This window comes from Coregonus lavaretus (genome assembly GCF_964263955.1).
Source record: "Coregonus lavaretus genome assembly, contig: HAP1_SCAFFOLD_601, whole genome shotgun sequence".
Classification (NCBI taxonomy): domain Eukaryota; kingdom Metazoa; phylum Chordata; class Actinopteri; order Salmoniformes; family Salmonidae; genus Coregonus; species Coregonus lavaretus.
This window is the reverse complement of record NW_028165085.1, coordinates 166,306-190,705: the sequence shown is the minus strand read 5'-3', so window position 1 is coordinate 190,705 and position 24,400 is coordinate 166,306. Positions and strand designations below refer to the sequence as shown.

At 44.4% G+C, this 24,400-nt stretch overlaps 1 protein-coding gene across 2 annotated transcripts; it reads left to right on the top strand.

Moving 5' to 3' along the window:
- Positions 1–2,522: 2,522 nt before the first annotated feature.
- On the top strand, positions 2,523–22,926 carry LOC311116287 (5-azacytidine-induced protein 2-like). 2 transcript variants are annotated; one of them, XM_084191390.1, is made up of 8 exons: positions 2,523–2,731; positions 4,269–4,504; positions 6,315–6,431; positions 8,108–8,207; positions 9,828–9,961; positions 10,241–10,290; positions 12,771–12,901; positions 19,653–22,926. In XM_084191390.1, exons 2-8 carry the CDS (start codon positions 4,280–4,282, stop codon positions 20,036–20,038), a joined length of 1,143 nt encoding a protein of 380 aa, XP_084047516.1. In that variant the 5' UTR covers positions 2,523–2,731; positions 4,269–4,279; the 3' UTR covers positions 20,039–22,926. The 2 variants fall into 2 exon arrangements, with proteins under 2 accessions (XP_084047516.1, XP_084047515.1); XM_084191389.1 differs by having other exon boundaries at positions 2,575–2,731; positions 4,273–4,504.
- Positions 22,927–24,400: the final 1,474 nt, after the last annotated feature.

The following is a 24,400-nucleotide window of genomic DNA, read 5'->3' as shown; positions in this document are numbered from 1 at the left end:
TATATGTTATATTTGAGATTCTTCAAAGTAGCCACCCTTTGCCTTGATGACAACTTTGCACACGCTTGGCATTCTCTCAACCAGCTTCATGAGGAATGCTTTTCCAACAGTCTTGAAGGAGTTCCCACATATGCTGAGCACTTGTTGGCTGCTTTTCCTTCACTCTGCCGTCAGACTCATCCCAAACCATCTCATTTGGGTTGAGGTCGGGGGATTGTGGAGGCCAGGTCATCTGATGCAGCACTCCATCACTCTCCTTCTTGGTAAAATATCCATTACACAGCCTGGAGGTGTGTTTTGGGTCATTGTCCTGTTGAAAAACAAATGAAAGTCCCACTAAGCCCAAACCAGATGGGATGGCGTATCGCTGCACAATGCTGTGGTAGCCATGCTGGTTAAGTGTGCCTTGAATTCTAAATAAATCACTGACAGTGTCACCAGCAAAGCACCCCCACACCATCACACCTCCTCCTCCATGCTTCACGGTGGGAACCACACATGCGGAGATCATCCGTTCACATAGTCTGCGTCTCACAAAGACACGGCGGTTGGAACCAAAAACCTCAAATTTGGACTCATCAGACCAAAGGACAGATTTCCACTGGTCTAATGTCCATTGCTCATGTTTCTTGGTCCAAGCAAGTATCTTCTTCTTATTGGTGTCATTCAGTAGTGGTTTCTTTTCAGCAATTCGACCATGAAGGCCTGATTCGCACAGTCTCCTCTGAACAGTTGATGTTGAGATGTGTCTGTTACTTGAACTCTGTGAAGCATTTATTTGGGCTGCAATCTGAGGTGCAGTTAATGCTAATGAACTTATCCTCTGCAGCAGAGGTAACTCTGGGTCTTACTTTCCTGTGGCGGTCCTCATGAGAGCCAGTTTCATCATAGCGCTTGATGGTTTTTGCCACTGCACTTGAAGAAACTTTCAAAGTTCTTGACATTTTCCGTATTGACTGACATTTATGTCTTAAAGTAATGATGGAGTGTTGTTTCTCTTTGCTTATTTGAGCTGTTCTTGTCATAATATGGACTTGGTCTTGTACCAAACAGGGTTATCTTCTGTATACCCCCCTACCTTGTCACAGCACAACTGATTGGCTCAAACGCATTAAGAAGGAAAGAAATTCCACAAATTAACTTTTAACAAGGCACACCTGTTAATTGAAATGCATTCCAGGTGACTACTTCATGAAGCTGGTTGAGAGAATGCCAAGAGTGTGCAAAGCTGTCATCAAGGCAAAGGGTGGCTACTTTGAAGAATCTCAAATATAAAATATTTTTTTATTTGTTTAACACTTTTTTGGTTACTACATGATTCCATATGTGTTATTTCATAGTTTTGACGTCTTCACTATTATTCTACAATGTAGAAAATAGTAAAAATTAAGAAAAACCCTGGAATGAGTAGGTGTGTCCAAACTGTATTTCTGGACCGAAAAGCCCTTTCAGGCCTAGGCTTGATCTGAGTCCGGGAAATCGGCACATAAGCACCAACAGTCAACCATCCCGTACCATGGCCATTTGCATGCTTTCACCAGCACCAGGCTCCCGACAGGCAGCAGGGAGCACACAACCTTCAGGCCATGTTCCTTGAACTGGGAATTATTGGGGAAAGGGCCCTGAGGGATGCTGCAGTGGCTGAAGATAGGGTCTGGGTTCATATGACAGTACCAGGGCTTGCCATGGTCCAGCTCAGCCCTAGCTTCATCACCCTTTGGCACCAGTCTCCACTTCAGGCATCTGGGGGACTCGCACTGGACCCAGGTCTTGTCTGCATAGTAGGATGTTTCATCCTCATTGGCTTTCAGGTCAGGAAGAAGACTCATTTTTTTTTTACAGCTGAACTGAGAGATCTTGGCTGACCTAATCAAGCAAACACAAACATATTGGCTAGCTAGCCCCATCTGATATTGTCATAGAGAAAATAAATAATTAGCGTCAGCGGTCTTGAACGTATTTGCTAAGAAGGAATGAATGGCCTTTGCTAACGATCCACACACATTTAGATCGTCATGATTCTAGCTAGCAAACGTTAGCCAACTAGCTAACAACATTCTAGCTTTGGATAAAATCATTCTTATTAGCAGTGCACCTAGATAACGTCCCTCTTTGTTCAAGTCATTTCAAAAGGTATTCATAGGTACTTACTGGCTGGCTAGCTATCCCCGAATAAATGTATTTAACCTTACACAGATTGAATCCCTAGTGTGTATCACTACTACTAGCTAATTTAGCTAGCTAGCTCGCCAACTTTTAATTTTCCTAGTTACCCAGCCAGGTAAAATAATCGAGTGTCGAACTTTGTGGGGCGAGGTCAGCGGAAACCCGAGTCCAGAATGCTGTTCATGTCACGAAAAAATATTATGAATACACATGCTATTGTTTCTATAATCTCTAAACCATAGTTTGGAAGCTTTTCAAATATTATGGGATTCATCCGAGTAACATAGCTAGCTACAACCAGATTAATAGTTTTTTTAAGTCGAGGATGACGTCGGGGCTTTTATTTTGAAAATCACATCACCCCGGAAGTTTTAAAAGTGTCATTTCACAAAACGGTGGATGTTTCCTGGTTCATGGTTAATGACACATTTATTTTATATCGAAAATATATAAAATAACGATTTACAACAGATAAATATTTGGCGTCACAGTCGTCCCGTGAGTTGGTACCAAACCATGCTCGATAGATACACAACGTGATATCTTCGAAAACAACATCAACGAGGTAAAATAAGCTAACGCGGCTAGCTAGCTAGTATCAATTGATCATCAGCTGGCTGCGTGTTTTTGTGTTGTTTAGGTGCCAGTTAACTGCTACCGCTGTCATCGCAAACTGGCTCACGGTTGTAAGGTCTAGATGACCAATTTAGCACGAAAGATAACACATCAGTCTTTAGTTTGGGTTGATCCATATTGAATAATGGCCTGTCCCAAGTTGCTAACTAGCTATGCTAACGTCCTTCGAAATGCTGCTGTTTTGATTTTGCTTTGTGTGGTGGAAAAGGGACGTGTTTATTTGATGACAACCTGATATGTTTACTAATTGTTCTAACTAATAATACTTGATGGTGGTTTGAATAATCGATAGATTGATTTCAACAAGTGTCATGACATACTACATTGGTTTTGGTTTCTCTTTGATGCAACAGTTCCTTAGCTCTCACTTTCGTTATCGTGTAACGTTGGGACACACCATCAGGAGTCTGTGTATTGGGAGTCCAATACACAGACTCCCGATGTTGTGTCCCAGGCTGGTTATCGCGGTGTCTTACACACGCTGCCAAGCCCAATGTAGAGCAGGTTATCGTGGTGTCTTACACACGTAGCAAAGCCCAATGTAGAGCAGGTTATCGTGGTGTCTTACACACGTAGCAAAGCCCAATGTAGAGCAGGTTATCGTGGTGTCTTAGACACGCTGCCAAGCCCAATGTAGAGCAGGTTATCGTGGTGTCTTGCACACGCAGCCAAGCCCAATGTAGAGCAGGTTATCGTGGTGTCTTACACACGCAGCAAAGCCCAATATAGAGCAGGTTATCGTGGTGTCTTACACACGTAGCAAAGCCCAATGTAGAGCAGGTTATCGTGGTGTCTTACACACGTAGCCAAGCCCAATGTAGAGCAGGTTATCGTGGTGTCTTACACACGCAGCCAAGCCCAATGTAGAGCAGGTTATCGTGGTGTCTTGCACACGCAGCCAAGCCCAATGTAGAGCAGGTTATCGTGGTGTCTTACACACGGAGCCCAATGTAGAGCAGGTTATCGTGGTGTCTTACACACGTAGCCCAATGTAGAGCAGGTTATCGTGGTGTCTTACACACGTAGCCAAGCCCAATGTAGAGCAGGTTATCGTGGTGTCTTACACACGGAGCCCAATGTAGAGCAGGTTATCGTGGTGTCTTACACACGGAGCCCAATGTAGAGCAGGTTATCGTGGTGTCTTACACACGGAGCCCAATGTAGAGCAGGTTATCGTGGTGTCTTACACACGTAGCAAAGATAAGAAAGAGACGAAGAGTTCAACTGACGCCTCCTATTTATTTTACTACCGAGACCTTTTCTCTGCATTTTCAAAGGTCAACTCGTAGCTAGAATCTCAATCATGGACTTGTAGTACAACTGGCATGAAACACAATGATTGTCATTCTAAAATATGCTGGAAATAAATTAATTTGTTCCCAAATATATGCTACTCTGTGTCAGACTTGTTGCATTGTCTTAGTTCTGTATAACTGACTCCTCGGTCTACCTCTGCTCTCTGCTAGCTAGGCCTGGTATGGAGCCTGGCATGGAGGCAATGGAGGACGATATCTGCATCCTGAAGCACGAGACTGCATATGGTGGAGCAGGGGAGAGCCCCGTGTCTGTATGTGCGGGGGATGAGTCTGTGGCCTCCCACTTTGCCCTGGTCACGGCATACGAGGACATTAAGAAGAGGCTGAGGGACACGGAGAGAGAGAACACGCTGCTGAGGAAGAGAGTCAAACAACTGGAGGATAAGGTACAGCATGGGGGGGGGGGGGGGGCTTCATTAGACACAACAGTCAGCAGACCCGGCACCCAAAATAGGTTGAAATACTGCTCTGCTCTAAGAACTTCATACATACCTTGATACAGCAAGTAAGTTCTCAGCAGTAGCAGTAAAATAAAACGTTATTATTCCGATAGGGTAATAGATTTTTTTTTTGGGACAGATAAAACCTCAGATGGTCAAAGTACATCTAGCACTATTGCCATGAGTTGTTCTCACAATAAGAACAATGTCACTATCAATGTGTTGAGCTAATCATGAGATTCAACAGCTGTGTGTTGTAACCTGTAGCTGTGTCGTAACCGATGATGTATGGTTGTAACCTGTAGCTGTGTGGTAACCGATGATGTATGGTTGTAACCTGTAGCTGTGTCGTAACCGATGATGTATGGTTGTAACCTGTAGCTGTGTCGTAACCGATGATGTATGGTTGTAACCTGTAGCTGTGTCGTAACCGATGATGTATGGTTGTAACCTGTAGCTGTGTGGTAACCGATGATGTATGGTTGTAACCTGTAGCTGTGTCGTAACCGATGATGTATGGTGGTAACCTGTAGCTGTGTCGTAACCGATGATGTATGGTGGTAACCTGTAGCTGTGTCGTAACCGATGATGTATGGTGGTAACCTGTAGCTGTGTCGTAACCGATGATGTATGGTTGTAACCTGTAGCTGTGTCGTAACCTGTAGCTGTATGGTTGTAACCTGTAGCTGTGTCGTAACCTGTAGCTGTATGGTTGTAACCTGTAGCTGTGTCGTAACCTGTAGCTGTATGGTTGTAACCTGTAGCTGTGTCGTAACCGATGATGTATGGTTGTAACCTGTAGCTGTGTCGTAACCGATGATGTATGGTGGTAACCTGTAGCTGTGTCGTAACCGATGATGTATGGTTGTAACCTGTAGCTGTGTCGTAACCGATGATGTATGGTTGTAACCTGTAGCTGTGTCGTAACCGATGATGTATGGTGGTAACCTGTAGCTGTGTCGTAACCGATGATGTATGGTTGTAACCTGTAGCTGTGTCGTAACCGATGATGTATGGTGGTAACCTGTAGCTGTGTCGTAACCGATGATGTATGGTTGTAACCTGTAGCTGTGTCGTAACCGATGATGTATGGTGGTAACCTGTAGCTGTGTCGTAACCGATGATGTATGGTTGTAACCTGTAGCTGTGTCGTAACCGATGATGTATGGTTGTAACCTGTAGCTGTGTCGTAACCGATGATGTATGGTTGTAACCTGTAGCTGTGTCGTAACCGATGATGTATGGTTGTAACCTGTAGCTGTGTCGTAACCGGTGATGTATGGTTGTAACCTGTAGCTGTGTCGTAACCGATGATGTATGGTTGTAACCTGTAGCTGTGTCGTAACCTGTAGCTGTATGGTTGTAACCTGTAGCTGTTGTAACCGATGATGTATGGTTGTAACCTGTAGCTGTGTCGTAACCGATGATGTATGGTTGTAACCTGTAGCTGTGTCGTAACCTGTAGCTGTATGGTTGTAACCTGTAGCTGTGTCGTAACCTGTAGCTGTATGGTTGTAACCTGTAGCTGTGTCGTAACCGATGATGTATGGTTGTAACCTGTAGCTGTGTCGTAACCTGTAGCTGTATGGTTGTAACCTGTAGCTGTGTCGTAACCTGTAGCTGTATGGTTGTAACCTGTAGCTGTGTCGTAACCTGTAGCTGTATGGTTGTAACCTGTAGCTGTGTCGTAACCGGTGATGTATGGTTGTAACCTGTAGCTGTGTCGTAACCGATGATGTATGGTTGTAACCTGTAGCTGTTCAGGCCTGAAGCCCCTTCCCCTGAAGGACCCCAGTATGTCAACAAGGCCTTCAGTGCCTACCGTGGCATCTACATCCAGAAGGAGGACCTGCAACTGGAGCTTCATAAACTGGTATGTACAGTCTAGTTGGTATGTACAGTCTAGTTGGTATGTACAGTCTAGTTGGTAGGTACAGTCTAGTTGGTAGGTACAGTCTAGTTGGTAGGTACAGTCTAGTTGGTATGTACAGTCTAGTTGGTATGTACAGTCTAGTTGGTATGTACAGTCCAGTTGGTATGTACAGTCTAGTTGGTATGTACAGTCTAGTTGGTATGTACAGTCCAGTTGGTATGTACAGTCTAGTTGGTATGTACAGTCCACGAGGTCCAGTTGGTATGTACAGTCCACGAGGTCCAGCTGGTATGGACAGTCCACTAGGTTCAGCTGGTATGTACAGTCCAGTTGGTATGTACAGTCCACGAGGTCCAGCTGGTATGTACAGTCTAGTTGGTATGTACAGTCCACGAGGTCCAGCTGGTATGGACAGTCCACTAGGTTCAGCTGGTATGTACAGTCCACGAGGTCCAGTTGGTATGGACAGTCCACTAGGTCCAGTTGGTATGGACAGTCCACTAGGTCCAGTTGGTATGGACAGTCCACTAGGTCCAGTTGGTATGGACAGTCCACTAGGTCCAGTTGGTATGTACAGTCCACTAGGTCCAGTTGGTATGGACAGTCCACTAGGTCCAGTTGGTATGGACAGTCCACGAGGTTCAGCTGGTATGTACAGTCCACTAGGTCCAGTTGGTATGGACAGTCCACTAGATCCTGATCCAGCTGGTATGGACAGTCCACTATGTCCAGCTGGTATGGACAGTCCAGCTGGAATGGACAGTCCTCTAGGTCCAGTTGGTATGTACAGTCCAGTTGGTATGTACAGTCCACTAGATCCTGATCCAGCTGGTATGTACAGTCCACTATGTCCAGCTGGTATGGACAGTCCACTAGATCCTGATCCAGCTGGTATGGACAGTCCACTGAGCTCATCAAGTTATGGTGGTTACTAACTTCATCATCTCTTCAGCGTCTACTGTGTTCTCCTTATGAAGCTATTAACCAATACATGTATTGATGACACGGCTGTTAGGTTCATATCTGAGATGTTATGTTAGCAGCACAGGTCTGACTGTCTACTTCCTATACTCCAGCCAATCAATGACTCTTCCTGTCTATATCCTGTCTCTTTGTAAGTGTCTTTCCTACTGCTTCACTGACTCATCATCTCTTTATCCTGTCTCTTTGTAACTGTCTTTCCTACTGCTTCACTGACTCATCATCTCTTTATCCTGTCTCTTTGTAACTGTCTTTCCTACTGCTTCACTGACTCATCATCTCTTTATCCTGTCTCTTTGTAACTGTCTTTCCTACTGCTTCACTGACTCATCATCTCTTTATCCTGTCTCTTTGTAACTGTCTTTCCTACTTCTTCACTGACTCATTATCTCTGTATCCTGTCTCTTTGTAACTGTCTTTCCTACTGCTTCACTGACTCATCATCTCTTTATCCTGTCTCTTTGTAACTGTCTTTCCTACTGCTTCACTGACTCATCATCTCTTTATCCTGTCTCTTTGTAACTGTCTTTCCTACTGCTTCACTGACTGTTCATCTCTTTGTAACTGTTTCTTCTACTGCTTCAATGACTCTTCCTGTCTATATCCTGTCTCTTTGTAACTGTCTCTTCTACTGCTTCACTGACTCTTCCTCTCTTTCATATACTAATTATCTTTCTTTAACTCTGTTTCTCTAGAAGAGGGAGAAGAGTGAGTCTGAGAGGCGCCTGAATGAGCAGCTGCAGGCCAAAGAGATGGAGCTGCTGCAGTTAAAGACAGAGATGGAGACCAGCCAAGGTACTTTAATGACCAGGGACTTAACCTCAGCCAAGGTACTTTAATCACCAGGGACTTAACCTCAGCCAAGGTACTTTAATCACCAGGGACTTAACCTCAGCCAAGGTACTTTAATCACCAGAGACTTAACCTCAGCCAAGGTACTTTAATCACCAGGGACTTAACCTCAGCCAAGGTACTTTAATCACCAGGGACTTAACCTCAGCCAAGGTACTTTAATTACCAGAGACTTAACCTCAGCCAAGGTACTTTAATCACCAGAGACTTAACCTCAGCCAAGGTACTTTAATCACCAGGGACTTAACCTCAGCCAAGGTACTTTAATTACCAGAGACTTAACCTCAGCCAAGGTACTTTAATCACCAGAGACTTAACCTCAGCCAAGGTACTTTAATCACCATGGACTTAACCTCAGCCAAGGTACTTGAATTACCAGAGACTTAACCTCAGCCAAGGTACTTTAATGACCAGAGACTTAACCTCAGCCAAGGTACTTTCATCACCCGGGACTTAACCTCAGCCAAGGTGCTTTAATCACCATGGACCTAACCTCAGCCAAGGTACTTTCATCACCAGGGACTTAACCTCAGCCAAGGTACTTTTAATTACCAGGGACTTAACCTCAGCCAAGGTACTTTCATCACCAGGGACTTAACCTCAGCCAAGGTACTTTAATTACCAGGGACTTAACCTCAGCCAAGGTACTTTCATCACCAGGGACTTAACCTCAGCCAAGGTACTTTAATCACCAGAGACTTAACCTCAGCCAAGGTACTTTAATCACCATGGACTTAACCTCAGCCAAGGTACTTTAATTACCAGGGACTTAACCTCAGCCAAGGTACTTTAATCACCAGGGACTTAACCTCAGCCAAGGTACTTTAATGACCAGAGACTTAACCTCAGCCAAGGTACTTTAATGACCAGAGACTTAACCTCAGCCAAGGTACTTTAATCACCATGGACTTAACCTCAGCCAAGGTACTTTAATCACCAGAGACTTAACCTCAGCCAAGGTACTTTAATGACCAGAGACTTAACCTCAGCCAAGGTACTTTCATCACCCGGGACTTAACCTCAGCCAAGGTACTTTTAATTACCAGGGACTTAACCTCAGCCAAGGTACTTTCATCACCAGGGACTTAACCTCAGCCAAGGTACTTTTAATTACCAGGGACTTAACCTCAGCCAAGGTACTTTCATCACCAGGGACTTAACCTCAGCCAAGGTACTTTCATCACCAGGGACTTAACCTCAGCCAAGGGACAGTATCATCACCAGGTTTTCCTCTTATTCTCACCAACAGACTGACAGGAAGTGTCATCGTGACCAAGCAGGGACTGTCCCTTACGCACAGCCAAGGTGTGATGACCAGGAATGTCCCTAATGTCCAGCTAAGGGACAGTTGATGCCCATGACCTTTTACTGAGCCTAGAAGCACAACTCCCAATGTGCCCACTATCCCACAGACAAGCTAGAGTGTTTATCGTTCAACCTCCCTACCCTGATGTTCAACGTTTCTCCCATCCTAGCAGAGATACAGAAGTGGAGTGGGACTGATGTCAAGTGACACGGAAGTGACAAAGTGTATGTAACTATGCATGTTCTCTCCCTCCACAGTGATGAAGTCTCTAACCAGTACTCAGGACGACTGGCAGGTGGACAGGGTCAACAGTGAACTGAAGATCCACACTCTGCAGGAGGAGTTGGAGAGGATGACTCGGGAGAAGAACCGACTGCAGGAGCATTGTGGGGTAAGACTATGGGAATATAGAACCACAAGTGTGTTTCATTCACAAAAGTCCCGATGAAGGTCTGTTGACCAAAACCCGATGAAGGTCTGTTGACCAAAACCCGATGAATTTCTGTTGACCGAAACCCTTGTTTGAGGTCCATGACGACACATTGTGGAGCAACAAGAATTCCAGTGTAGTGTGCTGGGCTTTCATTTCCAGACATGGGATGTGAACTACGCTCTTTTTCTAGGGTTTTATTTATAACCCTTTTGAAGCCGTATGTCCTCCTCTTCCTAGGATTCTTCTGGAACTGACTGTGACCAGAATGACATGGAGTCTAACCCCAGGTATGTCCTTCATCTCCCCAGATTGGTGCTTTAGGTTTTGACCCCAGGGAAGATCTCACTAAATTGCAGCAGAATGAGACCCATTTGAAACACCTGTCGTAGTGTAGATGCTATGACCAGCCACCAGGAGGAGACAAAGCTTTGTTTACCTCAGAGCCAGGTAGCACTATGTCTGTAGTTTACCTAGCAACAGGGTTCACTTTCAAGAAAGAAACTCATCTGAGTACTGGCACATGCCACTCAGACAGACAGATCATATTAGAATAGACTGAGATAATGCCACTCAGACAGATCATATTAGAATAGACTGAGATAATGCCACTCAGACAGACAGATCATATTAGAATAGACTGAGATAATGCCACTCAGACAGACAGATCATATTAGAATAGACTGAGATAATGCCACTCAGACAGACAGATCATATTAGAATAGACTGAGATAATGCCACTCAGACAGACAGACAGATCATATTAGAATAGACTGAGATAATGCCACTCAGACAGATCATATTAGAATAGACTGAGATAATGCCACTCAGACAGACAGATCATATTAGAATAGACTGAGATAATGCCACTCAGACAGACAGACAGATCATATTAGAATAGACTGAGAGAATGCCACTCAGACAGATCATATTAGAATAGACTGAGATAATGCCACTCAGACAGACAGATCATATTAGAATAGACTGAGATAATGCCACTCAGACAGACAGACAGATCATATTAGAATAGACTGAGATAATGCCACTCAGACAGACAGATCATATTAGAATAGACTGAGATAATGCCACTCAGACAGACAGATCATATTAGAATAGACTGAGATAATGCCACTCAGACAGACAGATCATATTAGAATAGACTGAGATAATGCCACTCAGACAGACAGATCATATTAGAATAGACTGAGATAATGCCACTCAGACAGACAGACAGACACAGACAGATCATATTAGAATATACTAGGACACATGCCATAGAAAGTCAAGGCATCTGTTGTTGCAAAACAACTCTGCCAGTTGTCCCATGCTGATTAGTAATAACATCTGATCTCTCATCTTGCACTGGGCTCAATAATCACTCACTGGACTCTACTCACACATACTACACTGCCACTCCAACACACACACACACACACACACACACACACAACATACGCTCACACACACAAAACACACACACACAACATACGCTCACACACACAAAACACACACACACACAACATACGCTCACACACACAAAACACACACACACATGCGTATTGACGCCACACACACTTTCACACTCTACACCCACGCTGCTGCTACTCTGTTTATTATCTATCCTGATTGCATAGTCACTTTTACCACTAGCTACATGTACATATTACCGCAACCTCCTGGTACCCCTGCACACTGACTCAGTACTGGTACTCCTTGTATATAGCCTCATTATTGTTATTTTATAGTGTTACTATTTCCTTTTTTATTTAGCTAATTTTTCATACTTTTTAACTCTGCGTTGTTGGGAAAAGGGCTCGTAAGTAAGCATTTCACTGTGAAATCTACAGCTGGACCAGGAGCATGTGACAAACACAATGGGATTTTGATCTAATTAGGGAACGTGTACTAGATCTCCAGTACATTATTATGTCCACTAGTGGGCACTACATACCCAGAGTTTCATTCATAGAGATCCGAAGTAAAAGCCTTTATCGGCACCGAACAGGTGCCTGTCTGAAACGATTCCTTCTCCATCCTGTGAATCTCACAGAGAAATTCAGCCTAATATCTTTTAAGTGTAATGTTTGAAAAACACTTCACAAATAAATATATTATAATTCTGTAAAAAAATCAGTAACACTGTAGATGTTAGTTTTTTATCCCGTGGTCCATCTTCTCTCTCTGCTGAGTCGGGTTTTAGTCAACGTCGTGCATGAGATCTGTGCTCCTCTACGAGGCTGTTTTTAGAGGTGCTGCCGCCAGCATCACTTCTCTAACTCCATTTAACTACTATCTTGGCTCTAGATCGAAAAAAATTTATGCATTTAGGTCTTTGCATTAAAGTAGAGTTTTTTAGGATTTGTCTTCTGTTATCAATGAAATGTGTTTGTATTTATTTCAATAGTCTGGAATTGCTAGGAGCATGGGGAAAGAGGCAGCATTACTGTTTTCACAAATGTAAAAAATTAAATAAAATAAAAAAAACATGTAAATTCTGTGTACTCCTGTCCTGAATAAGTATGTATTGTGTAAATGTGCATAAGCCTGTAGATGAATATAGGAGTGATGTCTTGTCTCATTGTGTGGTCCTCTGCAGCTCAGCTGGTAGAGCACGGCGCTTGTAACGCCAGGGTAGTGGGTTCGATCCCCGGGACCACCCATACGTAAAAATGTATGCACGCATGACTGTAAGTCGCTTTGGATAAAAGCGTCTGCTAAATGGCATATTTATATTATTTATTTATTGTAGTTCTTGTATTGTTATTTACAGCGCTGTGACTGTTCTACAGTCGTATGAGGCCCTGGCCACTGAGATCTCAACTCTACACTCAGTGTTGAAACAACAGTCTGACCTGGTGAAGAAGCTCGGTGACAAACCACAGCTAGCAGCTAACAGACGAGGTGAGTTACAAACCACAGCTAGCAGCTAACAGACGAGGTGAGTTACAAACCACAGCTAGCAGCTAACAGACGAGGTGAGTTACAAACCACAGCTAGCAGCTAACAGACGAGGTGAGTTACAAACCACAGCTAGCAGCTAACAGACGAGGTGAGTTACAAACCACAGCTAGCAGCTAACAGACGAGGTGAGTTACAAACCACAGCTAGCAGCTAACAGACGAGGTGAGTTACAAACCACAGCTAGCAGCTAACAGACGAGGTGAGTTACAAACCACAGCTAGCAGCTAACAGACGAGGTGAGTTACAAACCACAGCTAGCAGCTAACAGACGAGGTGAGTTACAAACCACAGCTAGCAGCTAACAGACGAGGTGAGTTACAAACCACAGCTAGCAGCTAACAGACGAGGTGAGTTACAAACCACAGCTAGCAGCTAACAGACGAGGTGAGTTACAAACCACAGCTAGCAGCTAACAGACGAGGTGAGTTACAAACCACAGCTAACAGACGAGGTGAGTTACAAACCACAGCTAGCAGCTAACAGACGAGGTGAGTTACAAACCACAGCTAACAGACGAGGTGAGTTACAAACCACAGCTAGCAGCTAACAGACGAGGTGAGTTACAAACCACAGCTAGCAGCTAACAGACGAGGTGAGTTACAAACCACAGCTAGCAGCTAACAGACGAGGTGAGTTACAAACCACAGCTAGCAGCTAACAGACGAGGTGAGTTACAAACCACAGCTAGCAGCTAACAGACGAGGTGAGTTACAAACCACAGCTAGCAGCTAACAGACGAGGTGAGTTACAAACCACAGCTAGCAGCTAACAGACGAGGTGAGTTACAAACCACAGCTAGCAGCTAACAGACGAGGTGAGTTACAAACCACAGCTAGCAGCTAACAGACGAGGTGAGTTACAAACCACAGCTAGCAGCTAACAGACGAGGTGAGTTACAAACCACAGCTAGCAGCTAACAGACGACATGAGTTACAAACCACAGCTAACAGACGAGGTGAGTTACAAACCACAGCTAGCAGCTAACAGACGAGGTGAGTTACAAACCACAGCTAGCAGCTAACAGACGAGGTGAGTTACAAACCACAGCTAGCAGCTAACAGACGAGGTGAGTTACAAACCACAGCTAACAGACGAGGTGAGTTACAAACCACAGCTAACAGACGAGGTGAGTTACAAACCACAGCTAACAGACGAGGTGAGTTACAAACCACAGCTAGCAGCTAACAGACGAGGTGAGTTACAAACCACAGCTAGCAGCTAACAGACGAGGTGAGTTACAAACCACAGCTAGCAGCTAACAGACGAGGTGAGTTACAAACCACAGCTAGCAGCTAACAGACGAGGTGAGTTACAAACCACAGCTAGCAGCTAACAAGTTCCGGAAGGTTGCAGACAGAAATGTCTTGAGCTGGCTAGATCCCCTATACTACATGGCAGAGGTGTGTGTATTTTCTAGGTAGGGTATTTCTATCTGAACAATCCAGGATAATGTGCCCTCCTTAACATAATCCCTGTGTATGAGGGAGAGCTGAACAATCCAGGATAATGTGCCCTCCTTAACATAATCCCTGTGTATGAGGGAGAGCTGAACAATCCAGGATAATGTGCCCTCCTTAACATAATCCCTGTGTATGAGGGAGAGCTGAACAATCCAGGATAATGTGCCCTCCTTAACATAATCCCTGTGTATGAGGGAGAGCTGAACAATCCAGGATAATGTGCCCTCTTTAACATAATCCCTGTCTATGAGGGAGAGCTGAACAATCCAGGATAATGTGCCCTCCTTAACATAAATCTGTCTATGAGGGAGAGCTGAACAATCCAGGATAATGTGCCCTCCTTAACATAATCCCTGTCTATGAGGGAGAGCTGAACAATCCAGGATAATGTGCCCTCCTTAACATAATCCCTGTCTATGAGGGAGAGCTGAACAATCCAGGATAATGTGCCCTCCTTAACATAATCCCTGTCTATGAGGGAGAGTTGAACAATCCAGGATAATGTGCCCTCCTTAACATAATCCCTGTCTATGAGGGAGAGGGCCTCAACTGACCATGTGCTAAAGAGCAGATATTCTGACGTACTGCTGCTACTCATTAGGTGTAGAGAAATGAATGTTTTCACCTCAAGTTCCCTTGTCAACATCTCATGAGTTCCCCCTTCTCTCTGAGTGATAACTAAACCCACCCTGTCTTTTCACACATCTTAAAACAACATGCCATCAACAAGGAATCTTTCAAAATAAAAGTTGTTGATGAAAGAGAGTCTTCAATACTACTGTAGGCTAGGTGGAGAAAGACATGCTACTGTAGGCTAGGTGGAGAAAGACATTCTACTGTAGGCTAGGTGGAGAAAGACATGCTACTGTAGGCTAGGTGGAGAAAGACATTCTACTGTAGGCTAGGTGGAGAAAGACATTCTACTGTAGGCTAGGTGGAGAAAGACATGCTACTGTAGGCTAGGTGGAGAAAGACATGCTACTGTAGGCTAGGTGGAGAAAGACATGCTACTGTAGGCTAGGTGGAGAAAGACATTCTACTGTAGGCTAGGTGGAGAAAGACATTCTACTGTAGGCTAGGTGGAGAAAGACATGCTACTGTAGGCTAGGTGGAGAAAGACATGCTACTGTAGGCTAGGTGGAGAAAGACATTCTACTGTAGGCTAGGTGGAGAAAGATATCCTACTGTAGGCTAGGTGGAGAAAGACATTCTACTGTAGGCTAGGTGGAGAAAGACATGCTACTGTAGGCTAGGTGGAGAAAGACATGCTACTGTAGGCTAGGTGGAGAAAGACATGCTACTGTAGGCTAGGTGGAGAAAGACATTCTACTGTAGGCTAGGTGGAGAAAGATATCCTACTGTAGGCTAGGTGGAGAAAGACATTCTACTGTAGGCTAGGTGGAGAAAGACATTCTACTGTAGGCTAGGTGGAGAAAGACATCCTACTGTAGGCTAGGTGGAGAAAGACATCCTACTGTAGGCTAGGTGGAGAAAGACATTCTACTGTAGGCTAGGTGGAGAAAGACATTCTACTGTAGGCTAGGTGGAGAAAGACATTCTACTGTAGGCTAGGTGGAGAAAGACATTCTACTGTAGGCTAGGTGGAGAAAGACATGCTACTGTAGGCTAGGTGGAGAAAGACATCCTACTGTAGGCTAGGTGGAGAAAGACATTCTACTGTAGGCTAGGTGGAGAAAGACATCCTACTGTAGGCTAGGTGGAGAAAGACATGCTACTGTAGGCTAGGTGGAGAAAGACATGCTACTGTAGGCTAGGTGGAGAAAGACATGCTACTGTAGGCTAGGTGGAGAAAGACATCCCAGCTATTATCATAGCACTACAATTTTAGAGGATATATTATGATATGAAGACTTCCCTCTGTCTCTCTTTCCCGTTCCGATGTTTTTCACCCCTGGAGAGATGTAGTTTTACTGTTCTCTTTGTGGAACAGAGGACCAAACAAGAGATGTAGTTTTACTGTCATCTTTGTGGAAAAGAGGACCAAACAAGAGATGTCGTTTTACTGTTCTCTTCGTGGAACAGAGGACCAAACAAGAGATGTAGTTTTACTGTTCTCTTTGTGGAACAGAGGACCAAACAAGAGATGTCGTTTTACTGTTCTCTTTGTGGAACAGAGGACCAAACAAGAGATGTCGTTTTACTGTTATCTTTGTAGAACAGAGGACCAAACAAGAGATGTAGTTTTACTGTTATCTTTGTGGAACAGAGGACCAAACAAGAGGTGCAAATTAGAATGAAATATAAAGAGCAAATGTATTTATTCTAGTGAATATCCCAGACTAATCCTGTTTCGTAGATGAGGGAGACAGAAAGGGAGAGATGTATTTATTCAGAGACACTGAGCATCTGTATTCGTCTGAGGTTTTTACCACGGAATCACTTTTATTCAAATGGAGCTCTCATGAGACTGTTTCTGTCTCCCTCCCGCTCTTCCGTCGAACACAGAGGAACTCTCATTTAAACTTTTATTATTATCCGCTCAACATGATGATTGGATAGAAAACCAATGATGTGTGTATCTAATGTTGCATGCCTTTGTGCTGAATATTAAAGAGGATGCGTGGGTGTGTTAAAAAGTTTGACAGGACTGCTCTCAGATGCTCTTTACCATAGAAAGGCTATATAGAAAGATATCAGGCTCTCTTTACCATAGAAAGGCTATATAGAAAGAAATCTCTATTCTCTTTAAATATTTTTCTAAGCCATGTTATCTCTTAGTTGTATCTCTCAGTATTCCTGAGGGATGCATCTCTCTAAAAGCCTTAATCAGGCCTGTGTGTGTTGTCTTTCTGAAGCCTGTCTAGTTCTGAAGGGGATGTCAGAGGTGTGATTCTCACTCCGTCTCTCCTCACACTACTCAGCCCAATTAGCTATACAGCCTCTGGGAACTACAGTGTCTGGCTGTCTGTCTGGCTGTCTGTCTGGCTGGCTGTCTGTCTGGCTGTCTGTCTGGCTGTCTGTCTGGCTGTCTACATGTCTGGCTGTCTACCTGTCTGGCTGTCTACCTGTCTGGCTGTCTACATGTCTGGCTGTCTACATGTCTACATGTCTGGCTGTCTACATGTCTGGCTGTCTACATGTCTGGCTGTCTGGCTGTCTACATGTCTGGCTGTCTACATGTCTGGCTGTCTACATGTCTGGCTGTCTACCTGTCTGGCTGTCTGGCTGTCTACATGTCTGGCTGTCTACCTGTCTGGCTGTCTACCTGTCTGGCTGTCTACCTGTCTGGCTGTCTACATGTCTGGCTACATGTCTGGCTGTCTACCTGTCTGGCTGTCTACATGTCTGGCTACATGTCTGGCTGTCTACCTGTCTGGCTGTCTACATGTCTGGCTGTCTACCTGTCTGGCTGTCTACATGTCTGGCTGTCTGGCTGTCTACCTGTCTGGCTGTCTACATGTCTGTCTACATGTCTGGCTGTCTACCTGTCTGTCTGTCTACCTGTCTGGCTGTCACTCTGCCCGACGCTCTGCCTGTCTGCATGCCTGTTTGTCTGTCGGTCGGTCTGTCTCTTTGTCTGTCTGTCTACCTGTCTGGCTGTCACTCTGCCCGACGCTCTGCCTGTCTGCATGCCTGTTTGTCTGTCGGTCGGTCTGTCTCTTTGTCTGTCTGTCTACCTGTCTGGCTGTCACTCTGCCCGACGCTCTGCCTGTCTGCATGCCTGTTTGTCTGTCGGTCGGTCTGTCTCTTTGTCTGTCTGTCTACCTGTCTGGCTGTCACTCTGCCCGACGCTCTGCCTGTCTGCATGCCTGTTTGTCTGTCGGTCTGTCTGTCTACCTGTCTCTGCCTGTTTGGCTTTCTATCGCTCTGTGCTTGTCTGTCTGTTCATCTGTCTGTCTACCAGGCTGTCTGTCTGTCTGTCTACATGTCTGTCTGTCTGTCTACATGTCTGTCTGTCTGCTTCCTTGATTTCTAGAGGAGAAAACTAAACTAAAATGCTGGCTGAATGTAAGATAATCATTTCTTAATAAATAATTTGTCTATTCTATTCACACACGGTTGACTAATTCCTTTTCAGCATCACCCAACCCAACCACATGTCCCTAAAGGTACATTCTTTCACCATCAGCCAACCCAACCACATGTCCCTAAAGTGGCACGGGAACATTCTTTAATTAACTAGCCTAGTTATTGGCATTCATCCAACTTAGAGGAGAATGGATACCAATCAACAGCATTCAGAGTTGATTATTGAGCCCAAATGATTACTGGAACCAGTCACACTAACTGAAATGATTACTAGAACCAGTCACACTAACTGAAATGATTACTGGAACCAGTCACACTAACTGAAATGATTACTAGAACCAGTCACACTAACTGAAATGATTACTGGAACCAGTCACACTAACTGAAATGATTACTGGAACCAGTCACACTAACTGAAATGATTACTGGAACCAGTCACACTAACTGAAATGATTACTAGAACCAGTCACACTAACTGAAATGATTACTAGAACCAGTCACACTAACTGAAATGATTACTGGAACCAGTCACACTAACTGAAATGATTACTGGAACCAGTCACACTAACTGAAATGATTACTGGAACCAGTCACACTAACTGAAATGATTACTGGAACCAGTCACACTAACTGAAATGATTACTGGAACCAGTCACACTAACTGAAATGATTACTGGAACCAGTCACGCTAACTGAAATGATTACTGGAACCAGTCACGCTAACTGAAATGATTACTGGAACCAGTCACACTAACTGAAATGATTACTAGAACCAGTCACACTAACTTCATCATCAAGACAGTGGAATAAATTGTGTGGTGTTGTGATATTAATTTGTGAGTGTTCCATGGACAAAGATTGGAACATAATCCAAATGAATATTCCCTGGTCTTCATGAACAGTCAGGTGTGATGAGGTGCTTTGTTTGAATTTGGTTGAATTGATTTGTTTTCTTGAGTGCTGCTTTGGGGTAAGTGGCAAGGGTGAGGGTGCCACATTCTGGGTCTTGTTCAGTAGGGTACAATGTAGAAGAACATTATGCAACTGAAAACAACAATGAGTGTTATTGTACCAGTTCAGGTAGTACCAAAATGTAATACCAAAACAACAGTGTCAAAATGTTTCCTCCTGTTTGACTCCTACTGAACACAACCAGGTAAAACATTCTAATCATCTGACAACTTGCTTGAAGCAGTCTAGTTAAAGAAATAGTGTTTGTGCAATTTTGCCCTTCTCTCTAGCTGCCTCAACTGTCCCTGTCCAGTGCCTGGACGATGTGGAGAAGAACCTGAACCATCGAACAGTCCGCATCTCCGTTCCCCGTCCCCCTAGTGCCCCACCTGTCCCCTCCAGCTCTGGCCGGCCCTGCCTGCCCCCCGTGGGCCCCCCGGCTCTGGAGGGTCTCAGGGAGGACTACTGGCAGAACGGTCCCTGGTCCAGCCACTACCCTGGAGCCCTGGGTCTGGGCAGTACCAGCCCCGTCCTCCTGCCTCCTCCTCCTCTCAACCAGCCCTCTCTGGATGACTCCTCCTGGTCATTCCCCTCCCCGCCCAAACCCAGCGACGCCCTCTTCTGGGAGGGGCCACGGGCAGGGTCTGAGCCAGGGCAGCCCAATCCACTCCTCTAGGGGCAGTACCCCCCATGAGCCCTAATGGAGACTGGGCCAAGCCCCCACCCTACTGAGGATGGAGACCCCCCCCCCCCTGGCTCCAAGCCTGCCCTGCCGTGCAACACCCAACCTGCCTTAAGATGAGGAGACGACTCTGGACCCTCCAGCCGTGGGGAAACTAGCTACAGGAGGATTCAACTAGCCACAGAGCAACCACGGGAGAGGCTTCTGAAGGGGCCACCCTCTGACCCGATAAGGGTCCACCCTGACCCAGCCCAGACACACTGATGACTCCCCCTCCCTTGGGGTCTGGTGGCAGAGAAAGGAAGTTTCATACATCCACGAGGGAAAGATGATGGTAGACTCTGGACAGCGAGATTATGGCTGTGTGTGTATCCACACTGGTATTTACTAGAGCTCAAAGCTGTGGTGAACTGATCCCCGGTCAGACTGGTTTTGCAAACTGGTTTTCAATTGTAGCCACCCTAATGTGAGTTATTTTACATGTTCCTATAGTCAAGTATTATAAAGGTAAATAGTCACTCCCTACGTTATCTCACCATAATACTGTAAAGGTTATAGTGTGTCTGTAACAGATAATGGCGTATATACCCCCAGTAGCACCGAAAGCTGTTTTTATCACACAACACAAGGTACAAAACCCCACACACCTTGCTTTGTCCTAAACCTCAAAACAAGACACATTTTAACTTAGCTAATCTGTCAGTTGTTTTAGAAACTGATGGCTAATTTGTATAGTATTTGTTTTACAACTTATTATGGCAAAACAAGCATTGGAGAAATCCCCTGAAATATAAAGGCCTTTTAACCCAGTACTGCCCCCTACAAGTTCTGGAGAGCTTACAGGCCAAATCCACAGCCGGTATCTTCACGTCAAAAGCGATCTTTATTTTCTATATCACGCACCCTCTTTTCCAGTGATTTTATGGTTCAGCTATTCTGCTTTGAAGTCAATGGAAGTAGGGCTTGTCTTTTACACCGAAACCATGTCAATACAATAATCTATATGTATATTAAAGAGGTGTTATGTTATGGGAAGCACTTTTAATCATATGAGAGTTGGGGTTCAGTAGCAGTACAGTCTTGTTTCTAGCTGGCCAGTGGCCCGTGTCCCAAATCACACCCTATTCTCTGTATACAGTGCCTTTGGAAAGTATTCCGACCCCTTGACTTTTTCCAGATTTTGCTACGTTACATCCTTATTCTAAAATGGATTAAACAGTTTTTTTCCCCCCTCATCAATCTACACACAATACCACATAATGACAAAGCAAAAGCAGGTTTTTAGAAATGTTAGCAAATTTATTAAAAATGAAAAAACTGAAATATCACATTTACATAAGTATTCAGACCCTTTACTCAGTACTTTGTTGAAGCACCTTTTGGCAGCGATTACAGCCTCGAGTCTTCTTGGGTATGACGCTACAAGCTTGGCACACCTGTATGTCTTGGCTGTGTGCTTAGGGTCGTTGTCCTGTTGGAAGGTGAACCTTCTCCCCAGTCTGAGGTCCTGAGCGCTCTGGAGCAGGTTTTCATCAAGGATCTCTCTGTACTTTGCTCCGTTCATCTTTCCCTCGATCCTGACTAGTCTCCCAGTCCCTACCGCTGAAAAACATCCCCACTGCATGATGCTGCCACCACCATGCTTCACCGTAGGGGTGGTGCCGGGTTTCCTCCAGACGTGACGCTTGGCATTTAGGCCAAAGAGTTCAATCTTGGTTTCATCAGACAAGAGAATCTTGTTTCTCATGGTCTGAGAGTCTTTAGGTGCCTTTTGGCAAACTCCAAGCAGGCTGTCATGTGCCTTTACTGAGGAGTGACTTCCGTCTGGCCACTCTACCATAAAGGCCTGATTGGTGGAGTGATGCAGAGATGGTTGTCCTTCTGGAAGGTTCTCCCATCTCCACTGGGTTCTTGGGGACCGTCAATGCTGCAGAAATGTTTTGGTCGCCTTCCCCAGATCTGTGCCTCGACACAATCCTGTCTCGGAGCTCTACGGACAATTCCTTCGACTTCATGGCTTGGTTTTTGCTCTGACATGCACAGTCAACTGTGGGACCTTATATAGACAGGTGTGTGCCTTTCCAAATCATGTCCAATCAATTTAATTTACCACAGGTGGACTCCAATCAAGTTGTAGAAACATCTCAGGGATGATCAATGGAAACAGGATGCACCTGAGCTCAATTTTGAGTCTCATAGCAAAGGGTCTGAATACTTATGTAAATAAGGTATAATTTTTTTTTTTTTTTAATCTAAACATGTCAAACTATTTTTGCTTCGTCATTATGGGGTATTGTGTGTGTAGATTGATGAGGAACATGTTTGATTGAATCCATTTTACAATAAGGCTGTAACGTAACAAAATGTGGAAAAAGGGGAAGGGGTCTGAATACTTTCACGAATGCACTGTAGTGCACTACCTGGTCAAAAGTAGTTTACCATATAGGGGATAGGGTGCCATTTGGGAGGTGCTGAGATGATGTAGAGTCGTATAGTATGTTTATGTTTTCTGCCAGGCTGAGTTGAGTTCACTCCGGTGTTTAAAAACCTCCTAGCATATAGGAGCCTCTCCGTGGATAGAAAGTGAAAATATCATCTAAAAATGTGATGTGACTTCTGTCTTGTCTGGAACGGGCCACGATGGTAAAGGGATTTTTTTTCTTACCTCCATTTTCTCCTTCAGTCCTTTTATAATTGTGATCAATGATTGTTTCTATATATTTTTTTTAAACCAATGTTATTTTCCAGCAGTTGTTTCATACTCACTCCTGTAAAAGATTTGCAGGACCACAATGCAATGTACAGTAGATATGGATTATATTTTAGAACCTTCCACTGGTATGTAAATATGATTTTAAATTAAATAAATGAATGTGAATGTCTTTGGTTCATAGCCCACTACTTATCATGTTTTTCTTAGCTTTACAAGATTCTACATCATTTGTCTTTGTGATACACATATTGTGGCCGCCAGTCGTAAATATTTATTGACTGGTTAGAAAATGGGTTGGGTGGGTTTGGTTTACAGTCGTCAGTGCTGACCTCAACCACAAAGTTAGAAAATGAAAATGCAAAATGATAAAAGGAAAGGAGAATGTAGCAAAGTGAATACACTCTAATAAAGATCACGCTGCCAAAATGTGTGAATAAAGGTGTTCACTCACATCTATTTTTCTGTAACGGATAACTGACCAACCAGAAGAGAAGCACAAGCAATAGTTGCCCTTTGTTAACCCACTCAGACAGAACCCCTCTCTCACTACAAGGATAATGTCTCATGGTTACCCTTTGTTAACCCACTCAGACAGAACCCCTCTCTCGCTACAAGGATAATGTCTCATAGTTACCCTTTGTTAACCCACTCAGACAGAACCCCTCTCTCACTACAAGGATAATGTCTCATAGTTACCCTTTGTTAACCCACTCAGACAGAACCCCTCTCTCACTACAAGGATAATGTCTCATAGTTACCCTTTGTTAACCCACTCAGACAGAACCCCTCTCTCGCTACAAGGATAATGTCTCATAGAGTTACCCTTTGTTAACCCACTCAGACAGAACCTCTCTCTCACTACAAGGATAATGTCTCATGGTTACCCTTTGTTAACCCACTCAGACAGAACCCCTCTCTCGCTACAAGGATAATGTCTCATAGTTACCCTTTGTTAACCCACTCAGACAGAACCCCTCTCTCGCTACAAGGATAATATCTCATAGAGTTACCCTTTGTTAACCCACTCAGACAGAACCTCTCTCTCACTACAAGGATAATGTCTCATGGTTACCCTTTGTTAACCCACTCAGACAGAACCTCTCTCTCGCTACAAGGATAATGTCTCATGGTTACCCTTTGTTAACCCACTCAGACAGAACCCCTCTCTCGCTACAAGGATAATGTCTCATAGTTACCCTTTGTTAACCCACTCAGACAGAACCCCTCTCACTACAAGGATAATGTCTCATAGTTGCCCTTTGTTAACCCACTCAGACAGAACCCCTCTCTCTCTACAAGGATAATGTCTCATAGTTACCCTTTGTTAACCCACTCAGACAGAACCCCTCTCTCGCTACAAGGATAATATCTCATAGAGTTGCCCTTTGTTAACCCACTCAGACAGAACCCCTCTCTCACTACAAGGATAATGTCTCATAGTTGCCCTTTGTTAACCCACACGCACACGCGCACACACACACACACACGCACACACGCACGCGCACACACACACACACACATTTGACTGCTCCACCAACAGGTTAAGACTACTGAGGTGTTAAGCCCAGGTCATCCCAATATGATGCTAATAACATCCCCCTCTCAGAACAGATTTAGAGGAATCACATCTGGGAGAATGCTTC